Genomic DNA, 24952 nt, shown 5'->3' with positions numbered 1-24952 from the left:
CTGGTACGCCGAAGACACATTTTTCCGGGTTAAGCTTGATGTCGTATGCTCGGAGGTTGTCGAATGTGAGCCTCAAATCGTCTATTAAAGTTTCGACGTGTTTGGTCTTGACGACCACATCGTCTACGTATGCCTCCACTGTTTTGCCAATCTGGGTAGCCAGACATGTCTGAATCATGCGCTGATATGTTGCGCCGGCGTTTTTAAGTCCGAAGGGCATTGTGTTGAAGCAGAATGGTCCGTATGGCGTAGTGAATGCCGTTGCGGCCTGGTCTCTTTCTGCCATCTTGATTTGATGGTATCCGGAGTATGCGTCAAGGAAACACAATGAATCGTGCCCCGCGGTGGCATCGATGATTTGGTCAATGCGGGGTAGGGGGAAAGGATCCTTTGGACAGGCCTTATTAAGGTCTTTAAAATCCACACAGAGGCGCCAGGATTTGTCCTTTTTTGGTACCATTACCAGGTTTGCTAGCCAGTCCGGATGTTTTATGTCTCTGATGAATCCGGCTTCCAATAGTTTGGCTAGCTCCTCTCCCATTGCATGTCTTTTGGGTTCAGAAAATTGTCGAAGGGCCTGCTTGACTGGCTTGAATCCTTTTAGGATATTTAGGCTGTGCTCTGCCAGCCTGCGTGGGATTCCTGGCATATCTGAAGGGTTCCAGGCAAAAATGTCCCAATTTTCCTGAAGGAATTCTTGTAGTGCGGCTTCTACATCAGGGTTTAATTGTGACCCGATGGAGGCCGTCTTTGTGGGGTCCGTGGGATGGACCTGGAATTTGACTATCTCGTTTGCTGGTTTGAAAGATGTGGACTTGGATCTCTTATCGAGTATCACGTCATCCCTATCCACCGTGGAGCATAATGCCGTGAGTTCTTCTGCCGCTAGTGCTTCGGATAGTGCCTCTAGGGCTAGCGCGGCTGTTTTGTTCTCGGCGCGGAGTGCTATGTCCGGATCACTCATTAGGGTGATAATTCCATTGGGCCCGGGCATCTTGAGTTTCATGTACCCGTAATGGGGTATGGCTTGGAAAATTGTGAATGCCTCTCGCCCCAATAGAGCGTGATATCCGCTGCTGAATAGGGCCACTTGGAACGTGACTTCTTCAGACCTATAGTTGTCCGGCGAGCTGAACACCATGTCTAGTGTGATTTTTCCTGCGCAGCGTACTTCCCAACTAGGGATTATTCCTCTAAAGGTTGTGCTGCTTCGCTCAATACGGCTCCAGTCTATTTCCATTTTTTGGAGAGTTTCCTCATAGATGAGGTTTAATCCGCTGCCCCCGTCCATGAGTACCTTGGTAAGACGAAAGCCGTCCACTATGGGACTGAGAACCAATGCGGTTGGCGCTCGGGCTGTTCGGAATTTAGGTTCGTTGCTGGCATTGAAGGTGATTGCCGTGTCGCTCCATGGATTTGCTGTTGCTACTTGGTAGACTTCGGTGAGGCTACGGATTATTCGTTTCCGCATATTATTTGATGCGAAAGTCTTGAAGACTGTTGATACCGTACTGGTGCTGTTAGGTTGGTTTTCCGGGGCTAGAAGCCCTTCGCCACTTTTGGCCACCTGTCGTAGTATCCAACATGCCCGGAGGCTATGTGTTGGAGTGGCGCCTTCTGCATTATGGATTTTGCAGGGTCCGCTGAGCCATCCTTCCAGTACGGTTCCGTACCCTTTAGGGGGTTTTTGCTTTTTGGTTTTTGATCCAGGTGCTTGAATATGCTGCACCCTTTTATTCCGGACTAAGGTTGTGTTAAGGGCCGGATTGTCCCAAAATCTAGTTTCGGTTTTCCAGGCGCTCTCCATCGCACAGTACTTTTGTACTATGGTTGCTAGGTTGGCGAAGTGCGTGACCTTGCGGCAATTTATGGCGTTCATAATTCCCTTGTCCGTGCAATTATTGCAAAAAATAGAGATTGCGCTTTCCTCATGGCAGTCCTTTATCCTGTCCATAACCAGGAGGAATCTGGCCCAGTAATGATGTACTGTATCGTCGGGCTCTTGCCGTATGTGAGATAGATCGCTTATACTTGGGTGGGTGGGTGGAACTAAAATCGGAATCCCACCCAATCTGAGGCTCAAGGGCCGAGGAGTTTCCGGATTTGAAGCTTGGACTGCTGGAGATCGTCCCGCAAATCCAGTCTGCTGCCTGACTTTAGGTTCAGGACTCGGTTGGCGTCCATCCCTCCGCAGGAGTCCGGCATGGAGGGATCAGGAATCCGGACATAACTGGTTTTTAACGTAGGGGAAGAATCGCCACGTTGTTCTTCTACCACGGCAACATGGTGGGTAGCCTGGGGAGAGTTAATTTCTCTCAGATCGGGTTTAAGCCCAATCTGATCGTAGTCTGCAATGACTCCCAGGGCGGCGATGCGATCCAAGAGCTTGTTCGTGGACGAGAGCTCCATTGGATCTAGCTTCTCGACGAGTTCTGAGTTAATGCGAAGATCGCTTTTGATGACCCGAGAGGTCATCGTCCAAGTGGTGGCCGAACAGGCGGTCATAAGAAAGCCACCTAGCCGGATAGCTTGACCGGCGGCCAAGGCTCCTTCGGCAATGGCACAGTCTTTAAAGATGGGAAGAGGCATCCTTTTGATTGCGACGGCACAGAGGAACTCTCAATGAAAGCACCAATGTCGGTGTCAAAACCGGCGGATCTCGGGTAGGGGGTCCCGAACTGTGCGTCTAGGCGGATGGTAACAGGAGATGAGGGACACGATGTTTTACCCAGGTTCGGGCCCTCTTGATGGAGGTAAAACACTACGTCCTGCTTGATTGATATTGATGATGTGGGTATTACAAGAGTAGATCTACCACGAGATCAAGGAGGCTAAACCCTAGAAGCTAGCCTATGGTATGATTGTTGTAATGGTTGTTCGTCCTACGGACTAAAGTCATCCGGTTTATATACACACCGGAGAGGGCTAGGGTTACATAGAGTCGGTTACAATGGTAGGAGATCTACATATCCGTATCGCCAAGCTTGCCTTCCACGCCAAGGAAAGTCCCATCCGGACACGAGACGAAGTCTTCAATCTTGTATCTTCATAGTCTTGGAGTCCGGCCGATGATGATAGTCCGGCTATCCGGACACCCCCTAGTCCAGGACTCCCTCAACTCCCTATCTCACGTTGCTAGCATCTCCTAGATTGATCTTGGTGACACGTAGGAAATTTTTGAATTATTGCTATGTTCCCAACAGTGGCATCATGAGCTAGGTCTATGCGTAGATTCTATGCACGAGTAGAACACAAAGTAGTTGTGGGCGATGATTTGTTCAATTTGCTTGTTGTTACTAGTCTCATCTTGATTCGGCGGAATTGTGGGATGAAGCGGCCCGGACCAACCTTACATGTACACTTACGTGAGACAGGTTCCGCCGACTGACATGCACTTGATGCATAAGGTGGCTAGCGGGTGTCTGTCTCTCCCACTTTAGTCGGATCGGATTTGATGAAGAGGGTCCTTATGAAGGGTAAATAGCAACTGGCATATCACCGTTGTGGCTTTTGCGTAGGTAAGAAACGTTCTTGCTAGAAACCCATAGCAGCCACGTAAAACATGCAACAACAATTAGAGGATGTGTAACTTGTTTTTGCAGGGTATGCTATGTGATGTGATATGGCCAAAAGGATGTGATGAATTATATATATATATGATGTATGAGATTTATCATGTTCTTGTAATAGGAATCACGACTTGCATGTCGATGAGTATGACAACCGGCAAGAGCCATAGGAGTTGTCTTAATTTATTGTATGACCTGTGTGTCAATTAAAAATGACATGTAATTACTTTACTTTATTGCTTACCGTTAGCCATAGTAGTAGAAGTAATAGTTGGCGAGACAACTTCATGAAGACACGATGATGGAGATCATGATGATGGAGATCATGGTGTCATGTCGGTGATGAAGGTGATCATGTCGTGCCTCGAAGATGGAGATCAAAAGGCGCAAGACGATATTGGCCATATCATGTCACTTTATGATTTGCATGTGATGTTTGTCATGTTTACATCTTATTTGCTTAGAACGACAGTAGCATAAATAAGATGATCCCTCGCTAAAATTTCAAGAAAGTGTTCCCCTAATTGTGCACCATTGCGAAGGTTCGTTGTTTCGAAGCACCACGTGATGATCGGGTGTGATAGATTCTAACGTTCGCATACAACGGGTGTAAGCCAGATTTACACATGTGAAACACTTAGGTTGACTTGACGAGCCTAGCATGTACAGACATGGCCTCGGAACACAAGAGACCGAAAGGTCGAACATGAGTCATCTAGTAGATACGATCAACATGAAGATGTTCACCGATGATGACTAGTCCGTCTCACGTGATGATCGGACACGGCCTAATTGACTCAGATCATGTATCACTTAGATGACTAGAGGGATGTCTATCTAAGTGGGAGTTCATTAAATAATCAGATGAACTTAATTATCATGAACATAGTCAAAAGGTCTTTCCAAATTATGTTGTAGCTTACGCTTTAGTTCTACTGTTTAAGATATGTTCCTAGAGAAAATTTAGTTGAAAGTTGATAGTAGAAATTGTGTGGACTGGGTCCGTAAACTGAGATTATCCTCATTGCTGCGCAGAAGGCTTATGTCCTTAATGCACCGTCGGTGTCTGAACCTTGAGCATCGTCTGTAGATGTTGCGAAACATCTGACATACACGTTTTGATGACTACGTGATACTTCTGTGTGTAATGCTAACGGTTTAGAATTGTGGTACCAAAGACAGTTTTGAAACGTCGTAGAACACATGAGATGTTCCAAAGATTGAAATTGGGATTTCAGACTAGTGCCCACGTCAAGAGGTATGAGACCTCTGATAAGTTTCTTAAGCCTGCAAACTAAGGTAGAAAAACTCAAACGTTGAGCATGTGCTCAGATTGTCTGAGTACTACAATCGCTTGAATCGAGTGGGAGTTAATCTTCCAGATGAGATAGTGATGGTTCTCCATAGTCACTGCTACCAAGCTATTAGAGCTTCGTGATGAACTATAACATATCAGGGATAGACATTATGATCCTTGAGCAACTCACGATGTCTGACACCACGAAAGTAGAAATCAAGTAGGAGCATCAATTGTTGATGGTTAGTAAAACCACTAGTTTCAAGAAGGGCAAGAGAAAGAAGGGATACTTCATGAAACGGCAAATCAGTTGCTGCTCTAGTGAAGAAACCCAAGGTTGAACCCAAACCCGAGACTAAGTGCTTCTGTAATGAGGGGAACGGTCACTGAAGCAAAACTACCTTAGATACTTGGTAGATGAGAAGGCTGGCAAGGTCAACAAAAGTATATTTGATATATGTGTTATTGATGGGTACCTTACTAGTACTCCTAGTAGCACATGGGTATTAGATACCGGTTCAGTTGCTGACAATGGTAACTCGAAACAAAAGCTACGGAATAAACGGAGACTAGCTAAGGGTGAGGTGATGATGTGTGTTGGAAATATTTCCAAGGATGATATGATCACCATCGCACGCTCCCTCTGCCTTTGGGATTAGTATTGAACCCAGATAAATGTTCTTTGCTTTGGTGTTTGCGTTCAGCATAGACATGATTGGATTATGTTCATCGCAATATGGTTATTCATTTAAGGAGAATAATGGTTACTCTGTTTATTTGAATAATACCTTCATTGGTCTTGCACCTAAAATGAATGGTTTATTGAATCTCGATCGTAGTGATACACATGTTCACGCCAAAAGATATAAGATAGTAATGATAGTACCACATACTAGTGGCACTGCCATTTGATTCATATTGGTATAAAATGCATGAAGAAGCTCCATGTTGATGGATCTTTGGACTCACTCATTTTTGAAAAGATTGAGACATGCGAACCATGTCTATTGGTAGATATGCATGAAGAAACTCCATACAGATGGATCGTTTGGACTAACTTGATTTTGAATCACTTGAGACATGCAAATCATACCACATGGGCAAGATGACTGAAAGGCCTCGTTTTCAGTAAGATGGAACAAGAAAACAACTTGTTGGAAGTAATACATTTTGATGTGTGTAGTCCAATGAGTGCTGAGGCACGCAGTGGATATCGTTATGTTCTTACTTCACAGATGATTTGAGTAGATGCTAAGTATATTTGCTTGATGAAACACCAGTCTGAATTATTGAAAGGTTTACGTAATTTCAGAGTGAAGTTGAAGATCGTCGTGACAAGAGGATAAAATGTCTATGATATGATCATAGAGATGAATATCTGAGTTACGAGTTGTTGGAAATATGCCCTATAGGCAATAATAAATTAGTTATAATTATTATATTTCCTTGTTCATGATAATCGTTTATTATCCATGCTATAATTGTATTGATAGGAAACTCAGATACATGTGTGGATACATAGACAACACCATGTCCCTAGTAAGCCTCTAGTTGACTAGCTCGTTGATCAATAGATGGTTACGGTTTCCTGACCATGGACATTGGATGTCGTTGATAACGGGATCACATCATTAGGAGAATGATGTGATGGACAAGACCCAATCCTAAGCCTAGCACAAAGATCTTGTAGTTCGTATGCTAAAGCTTTTCTAATGTCAAGTATCATTTCCTTAGACCATGAGATTGTGCAACTCGCGGATACCGTACGAATGCTTTGGGTGTACTAAACGTAACAATGTAACTGGGTGGCTATAAAGGTACACTACAGGTATCTCGGAAAGTGTCTGTTGGGTTGGCACGAATCGAGACTGGGATTTGTCACTCCGTGTGACGGAGAGGTATCTCTGGGCCCACTCAGTAGGACATCATCATAATGTGCACAATGTGACTAAGGGGTTGATCACGGGATGATGTGTTATGGAACGAGTAAAGAGACTTGCCAGTAACGAGATTGAACAAGGTATCGGGATACCGACGATCAAATCTCGGGCAAGTACAATACCGCTAGACAAAGGGAATTGAATATGGGATTGATTGAATCCTCGACATCGTGGTTCATCCGATGAGATCATTGTGGAACATGTGGGAGCCAACATGGGTATCCAGATCCCGCTGTTGGTTATTGGCCGGAGAGTTGTCTCGGTCATGTCTACGTGTCTCCCGAACCCGTAGGGTCTACACACTTAAGGTTCGATGACGCTAGGGTTATAGGGAATGTTTGTATGTGGTTACCAAATGTTGTTCGGAGTCCTGGATGAGATCCCGGACGTCACGAGGAGTTCCGGAATGGTCCGGAGGTAAAGATTTATAAATGGGAAGTCCTGTTTTGGTCACCGGAAAAGTTTCGGGTGCTACCGGTAACGTACCGGGACCACCGGGAGGGTCCCGGGGGTCCACCAAGTGGGGCCACCGGCCCCAGAGGGCAGCATGGGCCAAGTGTGGGAGGGGACCAGCCCCAGGTGGGCTGGTGCGCCCCCCCACCAGGGCCCAAGGCAACTAGGGTTTGGGGAGGGGGCGCCTCCACCTTACTTGGGGGGCAAGTTTCCCCTCTTTCCCCCTTGGCCGCCACCCTAGATGGGTTTTGGGGCTGCCGCACCCCTTGGGATGGGAACCCTAGAGGGGGCGCAGCCCCCTCCCTCTCCCCTATATATAGTTGAGGTCTTTGGGGCTGCCAACACATGAGTTTTGACCTCTCCCTGGCCCAGCCCTACCTCTCTTCCTCCTCGTCTCTCGCAGTGCTTGGCGAAGCCCTGCTGGAGTGCCACGCTCCTCCACCACCACCACGCCGTCGTGCTGCTGCTGGACGGAGTCTTCCCCAACCTCTCCCTCTCTCCTTGTTGGATCAAGGCATGGGAGACGTCACCGGGCTGCACGTGTGTTGAACGCGGAGGTGCCGTCCGTTCGGCACTAGGATCATCGGTGATTTGGATCACGGCGAGTACGACTCCATCAACCCCGTTCACTTGAACGCTTCCGCTTAGCGATCTGCAAGGGTATGTAGATGCACTCTCCTTCCCCTCGTTGCTAGATTACTCCATAGATTGATCTTGGTGATGCGTAGAAATTTTTTGATTTCTGCTACGTTCCCCAACAGTGGCATCATGAGCTAGGTCTATGCATAGTTTCTATGCACGAGTAGAACACAAGTTGTTGTGGGCGTTGATTTTGTTCAATATGCTTACCGTTACTATTCCAATCTTGTTTCGACGGTATTGTGGGATGAAACGGCCCGGACCGACCTTACACGTACACTTACGTGAGACAGGTTCCACCGACTTACATGCACTTGTTGCATAAGGTGGCTAGCGGGTGCCAGTCTCTCCCACTTTAATCGGATCGGATACGATGAAAAGGGTCCTTATGAAGGGTAAATAGCAACTGACATATCACGTTGTGGTTTTTGCGTAGGTAAGAAACGTTCTTGCTAGAAACCCATAGCAGCCACGTAAAACATGCAAACAACAATTAGAGGACGTCTAACTTGTTTTTGCAGGGTATGCTATGTGATGTGATATGGCCAAAAGAATGTGATGAATGATATGTGATGTATGAGATTGATCATGTTCTTGTAATGGGAATCACGACTTGCATGTCGATGAGTATGACAGCCGGCAGGAGCCATTGGAGCTGTCTTAATTTATTGTATGACCTGCGTGTCATTGAACAACACCATGTAATTACTTTACTTTATTGCTAAACCGTTAGCCATAGTAGTAGAAGTAATAGTTGGCGAGACAACTTCATGGAGACACGATGACGGAGATCATGGTGTCATGCTGGTGACGATGATGATCATGGAGCCCCGAAGAAGGAGATCAAAAGGAGCAAAATGATATTGGCCATATCATGTCATTTTTTTATTGCATGTGATGTTTATCATGTTTATGCATCTTATTTGCTTAGAAAAACGGTAGTAAATAAGATGATCCCTCATTAAAATTTCAAGAAAGTGTTCCCCCTAACTATGCACCGTTGCGAAAGTTCGTTGTTTCGAAGCACCACGTGATGATCGGGTGTGATAGATTCTAACGTTCACATACAACGAGTGTAAGCCAGATTTACACACATGAAACACTTAGGTTGACTTGACGAGCCTAGCATGTACAGACATGGCCTCGGAACACAAGAGACCGAAAGGTCGAGCATGAGTCGTATGGTAGATACGATCAACATGAAGATGTTCACTGATGATGACTAGTCCGTCTCACGTGATGATCGGACACGACCTAGTTGACTCGGATCATGTAATCACTTAGATGACTAGAGGGATGAACTTAATTATCCTGAACATAGTCAAAAGGTTTTTGCAAATTATGTCGTAGCTCGCGCTTTAGTTCTACTGTTTAGATATGTTCCTAGAGAAAATATAGTTGAAAGTTGATAGTAGCAATTATGCGGACTGGGTCCGTAAACTGAGGATTCTCCTCATTGCTGCGCAGAAGGCTTATGTCCTTAATGCACCGCTCGGTGTGCTGAACCTCGAACGTCGTCTGTGGATGTTGCAAACATTTGACATACACGTTTTGATAACTACATGATAGTTCAGTAATATTAAACGGTTTAGAATTGAGGCACCGAAGACGATTTCGAAACGTCGTGGAACATATGAGATGTTTCGAGGGCTGAAATTTGGATTTCAGGCTCATGCCCATGTCAAGAGGTATGAGACCTCCGACGAGTTTCTTGGCCTAAAAACTAAGGGAGAAAAGCTCAATCATTGAGCTTGTACTCAGATTGTCTGGGTACAACAATCACTTGGATCGAGTGGGAGTTAATCTTCCAGATGAGATAGTGATGTTTCTCCAAAGTCATTGCACCAAGCTATTAGAGCTTCATGATGAACTATAACAAATCAGGGATAGATATGATGATCCTTGAAATATTCGCGATGTTTGACACCACGAAAGTAGAAATCAAGAAGGAGCATCAATTGTTGATGGTTAGTGAAACCACTAGTTTCAAGAAGGGCAAGGGCAAGAAGGGATACTTCATGAAACGGCAAGTCAGCTGCTGCTCTAGTGAAGAAACCCAAGGTTGAACCCAAACCCGAGACTTAGTGCTTCTGTAATAAAGGGAACAACCACTGGAGCAGAATTACCCTAGATACTTGGTAGATGAGAAGGCTGGCAAGGTCGATAGAAGTATATTGGATATACATTATGTTAATGTGTACTTTACTAGTACTCCTAGTAGCACCAGGGTATTAGATACCGGTTCGGTTGCTAAGTGTTAGTAACTCGAAATAAAAGCTACGGAATAAACGGAGACTAGCTAAAGGTGAGCTGACGATATGTGTTGGAAGTGTTTCCAAGGTTGATGTGATCAAGCATCGCACGCTCCCTCTACCATCGAGATTGGTGTTAAACCTAAATAATTGTTATTTGGTGTTTGCGTTGAGCATAGACATGATTGGATTATGTCTATCGCAATACGGTTATTCATTTAAGGAGAATAATGGTTACTCTGGTTATTTGAATAATACCTTCAATGGTCTTGCACCTAAAATGAATGGTTTATTGAATCTCGATCGTAGTGGTACACATGTTCATGCCAAAAGATATAAGATAGTAATGATAGTACCACCTACTTGTGGCACTGCCATGTAAGTCATATTGGTATAAAACGCATGAAGAAGCTCCATGCAAATGGACCGTTTGGACTCACTTGATTTTGAATCACTTGAGACATGCAAATCATACCACATGGGCAAGATGACTGAAAGCCTCGTTTTTAGTAAAATGGAACAAGAAAGCAACTTGTTGGAAGTAATACATTTTGATGTGTGCAGTCCAATGAGTGCTGAGGCACGCAGTGGATATCGTTATGTTCTTACTTCACGGATGATTTGAGTAGATACTGAGTATATTTACTTGATGAAACACAAGTCTGAATTATTGAATGGTTCAAGTAATTTCAGAGTGAAGTTGAAGATCATCGTGACAAGAGGATAAAATGTCTATGATATGATCATAGAGATGAGTATCTGAGTTACGAGCTTTGGCACGCAATTAAGACATTGTAGAAATTGTTTCACAATTAATACCGCCTGGAACACCATAGTGTGATGGTGTGTCCGAACATCATAGTTACACCCTATTGGATGTGGTGCGTGCCATGATGTCTCTTATCGAGTTACCACTATCGTTCATCGGTTAGGCATTAGAGACAACTGCACTCACTTTAATAGGGCACCACGTAATTCCGTTGAGACAACACCGTTTGAAATATGGTTTGGAGAAACCTAAGTTGTCGTTTCTTAAAAGTTTGGGGCTGCGACGCTTATGTGAAAAAAGGTTTCAGGCTCATAAGCTCGAACCCAAAGCAGATAAATGCATCTTCATGGGACACCCAAAATCAATTGGGTATACCTCCAGTCTCAGTTCTGGAAGCAAAAGGGATTCTTTCTAGAATCAGGTCCTTTCTCGAGGAAAAGTTTCTCTCGAAAGAATTGATTGGGAGGATGGTGGAGACTTGATGAGGTTATTGAACCGTCACTTCAACTAGTATGTAGCAGGGCACAGGAAGTTGTTCCTATGGCGCCTACACCAATTGAAGTAGAAGCTTATGATAGTAATCATGAAGTTTCGGATCAAGTCACTACCGTACCTCGTAGGGTGACAAGGATGCGTACTACTTTAGAGTGGTATAGTAATCCTGTCTTGAAGGTCATGTTGCTAGACAACAAAGAACCTACGAGCTATAGAGAAGCGATGGTGGGCCCATATTCTGACAAATGGTTAGAAGCCATGAAATCCGAAATAGGATCCATGTATCAGAACAAAGCATGGACTTTAGTGGACTTGCCCGATGATCGGCAAGCCATTGAGATAAATGGATCTTTAAGAAGAAGACGGGCGTGGACAGTAATGTCACCGTCTATGAAGCTCGACTTGTGGCGCAGAGTTTTTCGCAAGTTCAAGGAGTTGACTACGATGAGATTTTCTCATCCGTAGCGATGCTTAAGTCCGTCGGAATCATGTTAGCATTAGTTGCATTTATGAAATCTGGCAGATGGATGTCAAAACGAGTTTCCTTACCAGTTTTTGTAAGGAAAGGTTGTATGTGATACAATCAGAAAGGTTTTGTCGATCCTAAGGATGCTAAAAGGTATGCTAGCTCCAGCGATCCTTCCATGGACTGGAGTAAGCATCTCGGAGTTGGAATATGCACTTTGATAAGATGATCAAAGATTTTGGGTTTATACAAAGTTTATGAGAAACTTGTATTTCCAAAGGAGTGGGAGCACTATAGAATTTCTGATGAGTATATGTTGTTGACATATTGTTGATCAGAAATGATGTAGAGTTTCTAAAAAGCATATAGGGTTATTTGAAAAGTGTTTTCAAGGGAAAACCTGGATTAAGCTAGTTGAACATTGTGCATCAAGATCTATAAGGATAGATCAAAAACGCTTAATGGTACTTTCAAATGAGCATATACCTTGACATGATCTTGAAGGTGTTCAAGATGGATCAGTCAAATAAGGAGTTCTTGCCTGAGTTGTAAGGTATGAAGTTAAGACTTAAAGCTCGACCACGGCAGAATAGAGAGAAAGGACGAAGGTCGTCCCCTATGCTTAGACATAGGCTCCATAGTATGCTATGCTGTGTACCGCACCTGATGTGTGCCCTTGCCACATGTCTCGCAAGAGGGTACAAAGGTGATCAAGGAGTGTATCACCAGATAGCGGTCAAAATTGTCCTTGGAGTAATAAGGACATGTTTCTCGATTATGGAGGTGATAAAGAGTTCGGCGTGAAGAGTTACGTCGATGCAAGCTTTAACACCTATCCGAATGACTCTGAGTAGCAAACCGGATACGTATAGTGGAGCAACCATTTGGAATAGCTCCAATTGGAGCGTGGAAGCAGCATTTACAATATGACCTAGAGATTTGCGAAGTACATATGGATCTGAATGTTGCAGACCCGTTGACTAAAACCTCTCTCACAAGCAAAACATGATCAAACCCCAGAACTCATTGAGTCTTAATCACATGATGATGTGAACTAGTTTAGTGACACTAGTAAACTCTTTGGATGTTGGTCACATGGTGATGTGACCTATGAGTGTTAATCACATGGCGATGTGAACTAGATTATTGACTCTAGTGCAAGTGGAAGACTGTTGGAAATATGCCCTAGAGGCAATAATAAATTATTATTATTATTATATTTCCTTGTTCATGATAACGGTTTATTATCCATGCTATAATTGTATTGATAGGAAACTCAGATACATGTTTGGATACATAGACGACACCATGTCCCTAGTAAGCCTCTAGTTGACTAGCTCGTTAATCAATAGATGGTTACGGTTTCCTGACCATGGACATTGGATGTCGTTGATAACGGGATCACATCATTAGGAGAATGATGTGATGGACAAGACCCAATCCTAAGCCTAGCACACAGATCGTGTAGTTCGTATGCTAAAGCTTTTCTAATGTCAAGTATCATTTCCTTAGACCATGAGATTGTGCCACTCCCGGAAACCGTAGGAATGCTTTGGGTGTACCAAATGTCACAACGTAACTGGGTGGCTATCAAGGTACACTACGGGTATCTACGAAAGTGTCTGTTGGGTTGGCACGAATCGAGACTGGGATTTGTCACTCCATGTGATGGAGAGGTATCTCTGGGCCCACTCGGTAGGACATCATCATAATGTGCACAATGTGACCAACGGTTTGATCAGGGGATGATGTGTTACGGAACGAGTAAAGAGACTTGCCGGTAACGAGATTGAACAGGGTATCGGGATACCGACGATCGAATCTCGGGCAAGTACAATACCGCTAGACAAAGGGAATTGAATACGGGATTGATTGAATCCTCGACATCATGGTTCATCCGATGAGATCATCGTGGAACATGTGGGAGCCAACATGGGTATCCAGATCCCGCTGTTGGTTATTGGCCGGAGAGTTGTCTCGGTCATGTCTACGTGTCTCCCGAACCCGTAGGGTCTACACACTTGAGGTTCGATGATGCTAGGGTTATAGGGAATGTTTTTATGTGGTTACCGAATGTTGTTTGGAATCCAGGATGAGATCCCGGACGTCACAAGGAGTTCCAAAATGGTCCGGAGGTAAAGATTTATATATGGGAAGTCCTGTTTTGGTCACCGAAAAAGTTTTGGGTGCTATCGGTAACGTACCAGGACCACCGGGAGGGTCCCGGGGGTCCACCAAGTGGGGCCACCGGCCCCAGAGGGCAGCATGGGCCAAGTGTGGGAGGGACCAGCCCCATGTGGGCTGGTGCGCCCCCCCACCAGGGCCCAAGGCGCCTAGGGTTTGGGGAGGGGGCGCTTCCACCTTACTTGGGGGGCAAGTTTCCCCTCTTTCCCCCTTGGCCACCACCCTAGATGGGTTTTGGGGCTGCCGCACCCCTTGGGGTGGGAACCCTAGAGGGGGAGCAGCCCCCTCCCTCTCCCCTATATATAGTTGAGGTCTTTGGGGCTGCCAACACATGAGTTTTGACCTCTCCCTGGCGCAGCCCTACCTCTCTTCCTCCTCATCTCTCGTAGTGCTTGGTGAAGCCCTACTGGAGTGCCACGCTCCTCCACCACCACCACACCGTCGTGCTGCTACTGGACGGAGTCTTCCCCAACCTCTCCCTCTCTCCTTGCTGGATCAAGGCATGGGAGACGTCACCGGGCTGCACGTGTGTTGAACGCGGAGGTGCCGTCCGTTTGGCACTAGGATCATCGGTGATTTGGATCACGGCGAGTACGACTCCATCAACCCCGTTCACTCGAACGCTTCCACTTAGCGATCTACAAGGGTATGTAGATGCACTCTCCTTCCCCTCGTTGTTAGATTACTCCATAGATTGATCTTGGTGATGCGTAGAAAATTTTTGATTTCTGCTACGTTCCCCAACACGAGTTTGGCACACAATTAAGACATTGTGGAAATTGTTTCACAACTAATACCGCCTGGAACACCATAGTGTGATGGTGTGTCCGAACATGATAACTGCACCCTATTGGATATGGTGCATACCATGATGTCTCTTATCGAATTACCACTATCATTTACGGGTTAGGCATTAGAGACAACCGCATTCACTTTAAATAGGGCACCACGCAATTCCGTTGAGACAACACCGTATGAACTATGGTTTAGAGAAACCTAAGTTGTCGTTTCTTAAAAGTTTGGGGCTGCGACGCTTATGTGAAAAAGTTTCAGGCTGATAAGCTCGAACCCAAAGTGGATAAATGCATCTTCATAGAATACCCAAAATAGTTGGGTATACCTCCTATTTCCGATCCGGAAGCAAAAGTGATTGCTTCTAGAAACGGGTCCTTTCTCGAGGAAAAATTTCTCTCGAAAGAATTGAGTGGGAGGATGGTGGAGACTTGATGAGGTTATTGAACCGTCACTTCAACTAGTGTGTAGCAGGGCACAGGAAGTTGTTCCTGTGGCACCTACAGCAACTGAAGTGGAAGCTTATGATAGTGATCATGAAACTTCGGATCAAGTCACTACCAAACCTCGTAGGTCGACAAGGATGCGTACTACTTCAGAGTGGTACGTAATCCTGTCTTGGAAGTCATGTTGCTAGACAACAATGAACCTACGAGCTACGGAGAAACGATGATGGGCCCGGATTCCGACGAATGGCTCGAGGCCATGAAATCGGAGAGAGGATCCATATATAAAACCAAAGTATAGACATTGCAAACGAGATTTGAGCTGACATTAATGGTGTTCTGTGGCATTTTCGAGCATGCGCCTAACGAAGCAATGGCATTTTTGAGCATTTAAAATTCCTAATGGAAAATCTGAGTAGTAAGACACAACCAGTGGCATAAGTGATAAAAACCCTTTAACAAATTCGATGAACTTTTTAAAATTCGGTGAACTTTTTTAAAATTTGATGATTTTTTTTAAATCTAATGAACTTTGTTTCAAATTCGATGAACCTTTTTTTCAAATCCAATGAACCTTTTTTTCAAATTCGATGAACTTTTTTCAAATTTCATAAATTTTGTTTCAAAATTGATGAACTTTTTTTAGATTGATGAACGTTTTCAAATTCATGAACTGCTTTCAAATTCGTAAATTTCAGATCCAATCGTTTTTTCCGTTTTGTGAACGAAGGGACAAACACCAAAAAAAACGAACGAACGAATGAACAAACGAATGAGCATATTTAACCCGGTGGCATGGCACCCAAATAGAATAGGATTTTATTTTTTTCTTTCTGAAGTGAGGACTGGAAACATACTTTCCGGGTGCATGCAAACATGATAAAGCTGCCTGGTGTCTCTACCCCTTTGTCTGTCCGGAATACTCTTGAAAACTTCAAATTCCACGTAGGGTTAAAGATTTCTGGATGGAGTTTTGCAAGTAACCCGTCTTGGGGTGATACAGCTCATTGATCACACTTTGTCAGTGGACAGACTAGGTTCTGTTATATTCAAACACATCTTATCTCTTCCGGGGGAACACCTAGCTATACATCCAACTTCAATTTTACAACAAGTGATAGCAGTCGGAGGTTGGCACTTGTGATGGATCTATAGAAAAAAAAAACACAACGAAATGGTTCCGCCAACATGGAGATGGTCACTTTCGGTCTTGTCAAACCCAGGTGGTGTAACCCAAACAAGAGTTTCACCAAACGCGGTATTTTTCCCAGATGAAGGAGTTGGAGCTACGACGGCTATACTCGGGGATGATAGAGGTAATTTTCTGGCGGCTCGGTGTAAATTAATTCCATTTGCAGCAGTCGTGATCACCACAGAAGCGATGGCTATGAGGGATGGTCTGGCTCTTGCTAATTCCTGACAAGCAAGGAAAAAGGAAGGAGAGAAATTGAGAGAGGATAAGAAAGGAAGGAAAGGAATTGAGACAAAATAAGGAAGATGTATAAGGAATAAGGATGAAAATCAGTTAGAAAACAAGGAAGGAAAGTTCTTTAATTAAAATGAAATTATATGGAGCGCACACAAAGACGAGGACATGAGGATGGACAGAATTAATTGAGGCATGAGACGTATAAAAAATTCTCACGGGCATTTGTGCTAGTGAAGCCTATATCAACAATTTCACAGTTTCAATATGAAAGTAGGAACTTTCAAGGGATTAACACATAGACCACCAGTTGACACCGAAGCCAAAAAGTATAAGGACAACACAACTACATACCGGACAAACCCACTCAGCATCCGAAACAAATACCTTATCTAGTGGTATCCTGGCACGAACGAAAAAATATATACCATAACATAACTAAAAGCAAATCCAAACAACCGACAATGATTATCTGCTAGATAAAAAAAAACTTAATCCCACGAGTGAAGACCAGTGTGGTGAAACGCGCTAGCTTCTAGTATATTTGATTGGACGAGCGAGTTCAGAGCAGGACGCGACGACCACCGAACCACTTCAGTTGTTGTGTTTCCTTACATGTTTTTGTCCTTTTGTTCTTTCTTCTGTTTTTTTCTTTTTTCTGTCCCTTTTTTCCTTTCTTTTTTCAAGTTCGAGAAAACTTTTTCCTTCATGAATTTTTTCTGCAAAATCGATGAACTTTTTGTCAAATTCAAAGAACTTTTTCAGACTCAGTGACCTTTTTTAAACATTTCGATGAACCTTTTTAAATTGGTGAACATTTTTTTCAAATTCGATGTACTTTTTCCAAATTTCATGAAATTGGTTTCAAAATTGATGAACTGTTTTTAGAATTGATGAAAAATTTCAAATTTGTAAATTTCAGATCCAATCGTTTTTTCAGTTTTGTGAGCGAAGGAACGAACACAAAAAAAAACGAACAAACGAACGAAACGCACACCTTTTTTTTTAGACAAATGAAACGCGCACCTGCAAACGAAAGGGAAGGAGCGGGCGTGGTAGCTGGGCCGGCCCATGCGAGCGCCCGCTAAGCGAACCGGTGCGTCAGGCGCGACGTCTCGAGAAACGGTAGCGCCCTGCCCCTTTCTCAAGAATTCTGTAGCTTTCGAGAACGTTCTACGCCCGTTCGAGAAGGTTGTTTCCTCTGGTATATAGTAGGGTCGCCGCCTGCGGTCCATCCTACACAACAACAAACAGAATCAGGCAACAAACGACCTACCATCCATCTTTCCACGCGATCGACGTCGACTTCATCATCTCACCATCCATCAATGGCTCGCCGCGGCGGTTTCTTCGGGTATGACCCGTATGACTACTACTACCCGACCTCCTACGGCTACGACGCCTACCCGTACTATAGCCCCGCCGCTGCCGATCCCTTCTTCATGGACGCCGAGCCTCTCGTCACGGAGCGGCTGCGCCCCGCCCGCCGGAGGGCCCCGGCGCGGCACGACGGCGGCTTCTTCCCTGGCTTCGGCGCCGCCGAGCCGGCCGCGCGGACCATGGAGCGTCCCAGGCCCAGCAGCGGGTCCCCGAAGAGCAGCCCGGACTGCTTTGAGGTGGAGGTCACGGGGCCCGAGCCCGACTCGCCGCCTGCGGTGCCGAGGAACCCGGCGCCGTCGGCGGAGGAGGCCGCGGTGAGGGTGCAGGCGGCGGCGCGTGGGCTGCTTGCTCGCCGCATGGTGCGGGAGGTGCGCGCGGTGGAGCGGCAGGCGGAGGCCGTGGCCGCGAGGTTGTCGGCCGAGGCGGAGGCGCTGCGCGCGGACGCCCGTGCGCGGATCGGCCTCGGGGAGGAGCTCATGCGGCTGCTGCTGCGTCTCGACGGCGTGCACGGCGCCCGGGAGTACCGCAGGAGGGTCACTCGGCGTGTGCTCGCGCTCCAGGACGCCGTTGACGCGCTAGAGGCCATGTCGGCGGTGGTGACCGCCAATGCGCCGGAAGTTCAGGATGCAGCGGACGAAGCAGAGGATGGGATAGAATCAGAGTTGGAGCTGCTGGTTGAGGACAACACTGTGGTGGATTCTCCGGGTGCCGAGACAACCGACATGGCGGCGATGGAGGTTGACGCGGCGAGTCCCGTCGTCGTCGACGAGGACAACCAGACTGAGACCAAACTGGTGGCGGAAGTGGAGAAGGCCTCAGAGGCGGAGGGCGAGTGGGAGATGGTGGCCACGGGGGACGGCGACGTCTCCACCGGCGAGGAGGACCATGCACCACCCAAGGCATTGCAGCAGCAAGAACCAGCAGGAGAGGAGAAGAAGACTGTGACCACCGACGGGTTGGACGCGAAGAAATTCATGGAGATGGTGGCGGCGTTGTGCGAGCGGAGCGCGCAGCAGTGCGCTCTGATCGGGGCCCTGGCCGAGCGGGTCGACACGCTGGAACACGCCGTCCGGCGGGTGGAGGAGGCCGACCGGCGCCGCCGGAGGAACAAGAAGACCAAAAAGGACAGCAAGAAGAACACAAATAGCTTCTACAGCGACTAGTAGATGATAAATAGATCCAACAAACTGCCTGCAATTTGATTTTTTGCACTAGTTTTTAGTTTTTTTAATCTTTTATTTGCTTATATTCCATTAGTTAATTATGTGAAAAACTTAAATCGTGTCAGCAAATTTCATTAGATTTAATTAAATTGTGTGATTTTGCAATCTTGGATTGTGGAGCAATCTGTATTCGATTGATTTTTTCTTGCGTTTTAGTTAATCTTCATATTCGATTGATTTTTTTTTTCATTTTAGTTCATCTTGGCAATCTAAGGTTAAGAATATTCTGTCACCAAATTTTATCAGTCTGATGCTTCAGTTCAGATTTTCATTATGATCATCACAACACCAACCATAACATGCCAAGTTCATCCCATAACAGACCATAAACACGAGAATTATTAGGCGAAAACAATGTTACATCCGGCCATCTGTGAAATTTCACTACATATACAATACAAAAAAACAGTGTACATCTTTTACAACTTTTCATCGACACTTGTATGCACACAGGCCTAAACACTATCTCTCTATCCTAGTCTATCTGATCTGTAGTCTTATTAATTGTGTATCTAGCAAGAGGAGAAAAAGAATCATCTCCCTATAAACGAATCTCAATGTGGAAGCTGGCTTCGAGTTACACACAACAGCTGGCTTCGGGTTTCAGGGTTCAGCCCATGTGGAAGCCGGCGGATTGGTAATTGTTCGACAGCTTGGGCAGCTTGATCACTGCGAGCACTCCGGCAGCCAGCGAGAAGACCGAGGCCAAGGCGAAGGCGGGGACGTTCCCTCCCCCCAAGAGCTTGTCCCATGGGCCTGCTCCGAGTGAGACTACTATCTGCAAAGTAGAATGCAGTGGACAGTCGTAAAGGTCAGGACATGTTCAGCGATGATGCATGGCATAGGAGATCATTCTAGGTACAAGTGTCAACCTGAGGAGCGACGATGGCGAGATTCAGAACTCCAGTTGCCAAACCTGGACATGGCAGACATTTTCAGTCGAGAATAACAACTGAAACATAATACAAAAAAGCAAACACCAGCAACACAAACCTTGTCCGCCTCCTGTTCCGGCAGTCAGCTCAGCAGTCACGGAGAATGGAACACTGTAAGTGATCTGTATATGCAAGAGCAGACAGGATAAGACATCTTCCAGTTGCACTAAAAGAAGGTGTTGAGGGTCTGGCACTAACCGAGAGTGGCAATCCGAGAAGAGAGAAAAGAATGAGCGCTGAGGTCTTGACTGTTTTATCTGCCCCGACAATATGTTGAAGCTTGCTCGAGTACAAGTCATAGGAGATCCAACTTAATATTGTTGTAGCCAACATGCAGGCAAACACTATGAAGTTGCTGATTGCCCAAACCAATCTTGCACCAATCATCCGGCATAATGGATCGATAAGGAAAGAGCCAATTCCAAGGACGACCTACATGAACGAACCAAATATTACTTACTGCCACTGACTAAAAATACATTGGCACTTACATCCAATACATTGGCACTTACATCCAACTGCAATGCTTTTAAACCACCACAAACCATGTAACTAATCTTTCAAAGTATTTGCATTACCAAGAACGGCAGGTACTACCCTAGACATACAAAAATTATAGTGAACAAAATTGATCACAGGCTCTTACTGAATTCAATAGCAAACCAAATGCACCTTCTCGGACACCATCATCATAAGCTTTCCTTTCACTCGCATTTCCTTTTGGGTCACCGTGATAAACTTCACGCCCCATCCAGTCGGTGTCAAAAAGGAAAAAGGGAAACCATGACAGCTGCAAAACAGATAAGATGTGATGAACACCATCAGTTTCCAGCAGAAGAGACGATCAGCAAGCAGCTGATGCGCATCTTCCATGTAATCCATTTTTATAGCATACCCATGTTAGGGCCATAACCAGAAGCACGGAATACATTCCAGGAGGTAGATGCCTCATGCTAGTCAAAATTTTAACCAAAACTGCTCCTGGTCCATCATTGAAAGCCTCAGCATCGTCCTTGTTCGAGTTGGAGCCTGCATCTGCACTGGAGTTAGCTGAGACATGGTTTGCATCAGCATGACCGTTAGAAAGTCCTCCATTAGTCTGTTCACTTGAAGCATCATGATCATCTCTAGAACCGTTCAGTAGAGGAGCTGAGTCAGATAACTGCTGTGCATCCTTTGGTTCCAGTGGAATCTCTTCAGCAAAGTAGAGGGTAACAGCCATGCAAAACAGAAGGAATACCTGCACGATACATAATTAGTCAGCTTACTCTTTTGCCAGCAATGCACTTGTACAATTATATTGAGAAACCTAACTTCGGACACCTAGGTCAATTGCAGAATATCTGAGAACTTACAACTGCAATTAAGAAAGCTGCTTTCAAATTACCACAGGCTTCACAACAGGCCCTAGTCATCAGAAAAGGAAACCACCTGCATAGATAAAAAAGAGTGGGAAGGTCAACTTTGTACGGGGAAATCAACTGCGGTTGACAAGAGAGCTCTCGGGATAAAACTAGAAATTAATAAAAGTTGATCAGCTATCTTTGTCAGAAGTAGAAAGTTCGAAAAACAAGTTGTGGGATTACAAGCACCCTATGCTACCGAGACCATACCTCAAGAAAGCACATCATCAAGGCAGGGTGAGCAAGCATACTAATTACAGAGACAGCTTGACTAACATAATAAGCCAGAAGGATCTTTTTTCTAAATAGTAGCATGAGTATAAGTTTAAGATATTACCTACTGCACACCTACAAATTTATGTCAACTAGCATAAGTTTGGTTCTTTCTGGATAGTGGCATGAATCTACTCTTGGACAACAAGGCTCAAGCTAATGTAAGCACAGAATAACACAAAACACGACATACTTGTGCCAGTTCCCACTCGCACCAGCTGAAAAACCAAGAACGTTTCCAACAGCCATCCATGAGCAGAATATTGCATTTGCCGAATTACATTGATCGGGACCTGCATAGTAGAATGTATTATTCGATAACTGATATTATAAGGGTGGATCCAGCATTAGTAGAAATTCTAACTGAATGTCTTAAACACCTGAAAGATCAGCTAGGAGGGCACGAGCAGGTCCCTATCAAGAATGAACAAAATATTAGGAGAAGAGTAATTCAACTTTCCAGCAACATTTACAGAGACTGGAAGTCAATTCATAAGATCACATGTAAAGTTTCAAATAGGCTTACTTGAACTGTATTATTTGCAAGGTCCAGCATCCAGAATCCAAAAATGAAAATAAAAGCAGCTCGATATCGTAGACCTTTGTATGTACTGTATGAACAATTATTAGCATTTTAGTGATGGTGATACAGCTGATGCTAAATTGTTATAATAGAATAACAAACTAGCAGAACGAATGGATGATTACCTGCAGTGCTCAGTGGTGTCTCCTAACATGTAGCCAAGGTCTGCAGAAAACCCGACTAAAGTTACCTACGAGTATGAAGTCTGCCTATTAGAGAGCAGGGAAAGAATGGGGAATATACTGTAAACTATCAAACATGATATATATACTCACAGCTGCACAAATCAGCACGCATCCAGCCAAAATGAACGGCCGTCTCCTCCCGTACTTGGAGCGGCACTTGTCACTCCAGACACCAACACAAGGTTGAACCTGGTGTCAGGGGGTAACCAGACGGCCATTTAGAGACATGAGAGCTTACATTACTGACTCCAAACAAAATCAGCAACTGCGTCGTTGCAAAAACTTACCACAAAACCAGTAATGGGCCCGCAAAGCCAAATGAAGGACGCCATGGCATGGTCTATTCCTAGAGTCTGCATATATAAGGCCAGGAATACAGCGGGTTAGTGAATACATAGGACATGAAAGATGTCATCAAGAACAAAAACTGTTCAGAACACACGAAGTTGTTGCAGCAGAACTTAACCATTTATTATTAGCATTCGTATGCACATATAGAATGACCGAGCAACAAGCACGCCATACAGGCCATCTGATACTTGACACACTAGTAAAACACGGCAGATGCTTCTCAGGGTATTCCGGGCAAATGAGCGCGGACCAGAACCCCGCTTTAGCTTGTTTATTACTGCAGCAAAACACGGTAACAAAACAGTGTGCCCTGTGCTTGCCTAATTCGCAGCAACCTCTGTCTTGCTACTAAGAGGTGTCCGCTTCAGCTATGTCTATGTGCAAATAAATAAATAAAATCTGGCGTGGAAGCAAAGGGGATCACCCTGTTTTTCTTGCCTAACTAATTGGCTGCAACCTCTGTGCCACTAAGGGGATCACAGTTGGCCCGACAACATCTGTGTGCAAAATTGGAAATTCAAAGTCCGAATTCAGACAGGCGGCTCGATGACATGTAGTAGTAGTGATGTCTACTTCCTCTGTTCCGAAATGTAAGTCGTTTAAGGGTTTGACGTGTAAATTTCGTAACGCTACGAGAATTTTTCACTTTCCAGAAATGCCCTCCCACCACCGCTCGCTCTCACCCACTCAAGCTCACTCTCTCGTTCCCCTCTCACCCACCCGGCCACCCCTCTCTCGCTCCCCTCCAGATCCCCGTCGTCGCCGGCCTCTCCTCGCCATCGTCACCGCTAAGCCACCCCGCTTCCTCTCTTTCTCCGCACCATCGAGCCACCCCGTTTCCTCCCACCGCCAGAAATCCACCACCCGTAGGTCAAAAGCTTGATTTTTTAGGCGCCGGCGATGAGCTTCTGGCCGGCGGAGGCGCTGGATCCGCGTGCTTCGACGCCGGCGACGAAGCGACATGGATCCGGGCGGGATGCTGCTGGAGGACTTCGGGCTGTGGGTGGACCTGGTGCGGCGCATCCGCGAGGTGCTGGCCAACTACCCGGAGGGCACCACCGCGCTGCGGGACGCCGGGAGCTCATCCAGAACGCCGACGATGCCGGGGCCTCGTGCGTCCGCCTCTGCCTCGACCGCCGCGCCCATGGGTCCCGCTCGCTGCTCGCCCCCGCGCTTGCGCAGTGTACGCCAGCAACGACGCCGCCTTCACCGACGAAGAGTTCGCCAGCATCCCCCGCATCGGCGGCCGCAAGAAGTCCTCCCAGGCCTGGAAGACCGGCAGCAAGATGGGCGCTAGCTACACTCTCTATCGCTGCTGAGCTCTGCTTCGAGCTGCTGCTCTTTCAATTTGAGCTGCGCTAGCTAAGCTCTTTCAATCTGAACCAGTACGTGTTCATTTTCTACTCGTACGAATGTTGCTGCTGTTTTGTGTTGTCACCTACGAATGCTGCTGCTAATTTGAGTTCTACTGTTAATTTGAGAACAATATGCTTAGCAAGGACCCACTGTTAATTTGGAGTAGCAACTGTACTCCATTGAAGTACTGTTACTGTTAATTTGCAAACTGAATTTGGAGTAGCAGCATACTGAATTTTGTATACTGAATTTGGAGTAGCAATTTGGAGTATGAAGCAGCTGTATGGATTACTGTTAATTTTGCATACTGAATTTGAGTAAAATGGAGTAGCTCTGTCACTGAATTTGGTTGGTAAAGATGCAGTAGCAGTAGGAGTTTTTACTGCACCTAACTAAGGTAGCTGCTGGGGTTAATTAGTTACCGCGCCTAATTAATTATCATGTGTAATCTGAACTGGTGTGTGTACCAAGTGATGATGGTTCTTAAGTTTAGCATGCATCACCAAGTTAATTGGGCGCCTAATTGCCAACTCTT

The 24952-nt window shown here is 45.5% G+C and overlaps 2 protein-coding genes across 2 annotated transcripts in view; one reads left to right on the top strand and one right to left on the bottom strand.

Annotated features, from left to right (window-relative positions):
• The first annotated feature begins 17980 nt into the window (after positions 1-17980).
• LOC123135209 (uncharacterized) lies at positions 17981-19495 on the top strand. The gene is made up of 2 exons (XM_044554284.1): positions 17981-19291; positions 19421-19495. The coding sequence occupies exon 1, from the start codon at positions 18057-18059 to the stop codon at positions 19269-19271; it is 1215 nt and encodes a 404-aa protein (XP_044410219.1). The 5' UTR covers positions 17981-18056; the 3' UTR covers positions 19272-19291; positions 19421-19495.
• A 160-nt stretch (positions 19496-19655) lies between these two features.
• Positions 19656-24952, bottom strand: part of LOC123140033 (sucrose transport protein SUT4) — a gene marked incomplete at its 5' end in the record, with an annotated part of 8093 nt that continues 2796 nt past the window's right edge. The window contains 13 exon segments of the mRNA XM_044559767.1: positions 19656-20109; positions 20204-20247; positions 20325-20388; positions 20465-20698; positions 20913-21056; positions 21162-21506; positions 21622-21697; positions 22136-22235; positions 22323-22356; positions 22469-22553; positions 22651-22715; positions 22801-22899; positions 22998-23063. Coding sequence (XP_044415702.1) covers positions 19942-20109; positions 20204-20247; positions 20325-20388; positions 20465-20698; positions 20913-21056; positions 21162-21506; positions 21622-21697; positions 22136-22235; positions 22323-22356; positions 22469-22553; positions 22651-22715; positions 22801-22899; positions 22998-23063 — 1524 coding nt within the window.

Source organism: Triticum aestivum, chromosome 6B (genome assembly GCF_018294505.1).
Source record: "Triticum aestivum cultivar Chinese Spring chromosome 6B, IWGSC CS RefSeq v2.1, whole genome shotgun sequence".
Taxonomy (NCBI): Eukaryota; Viridiplantae; Streptophyta; class Magnoliopsida; order Poales; family Poaceae; genus Triticum; species Triticum aestivum.
This window is presented reverse-complemented; position numbering and strand designations above follow the sequence as displayed.

What these genes read in the sequence shown, in the direction of transcription:
- LOC123135209 (XM_044554284.1), top strand. Translation starts at nt 18,057, where the DNA reads ATGGCTCGCCGCGGCGGTTTCTTCGGGTATGACCCGTATGACTACTAC.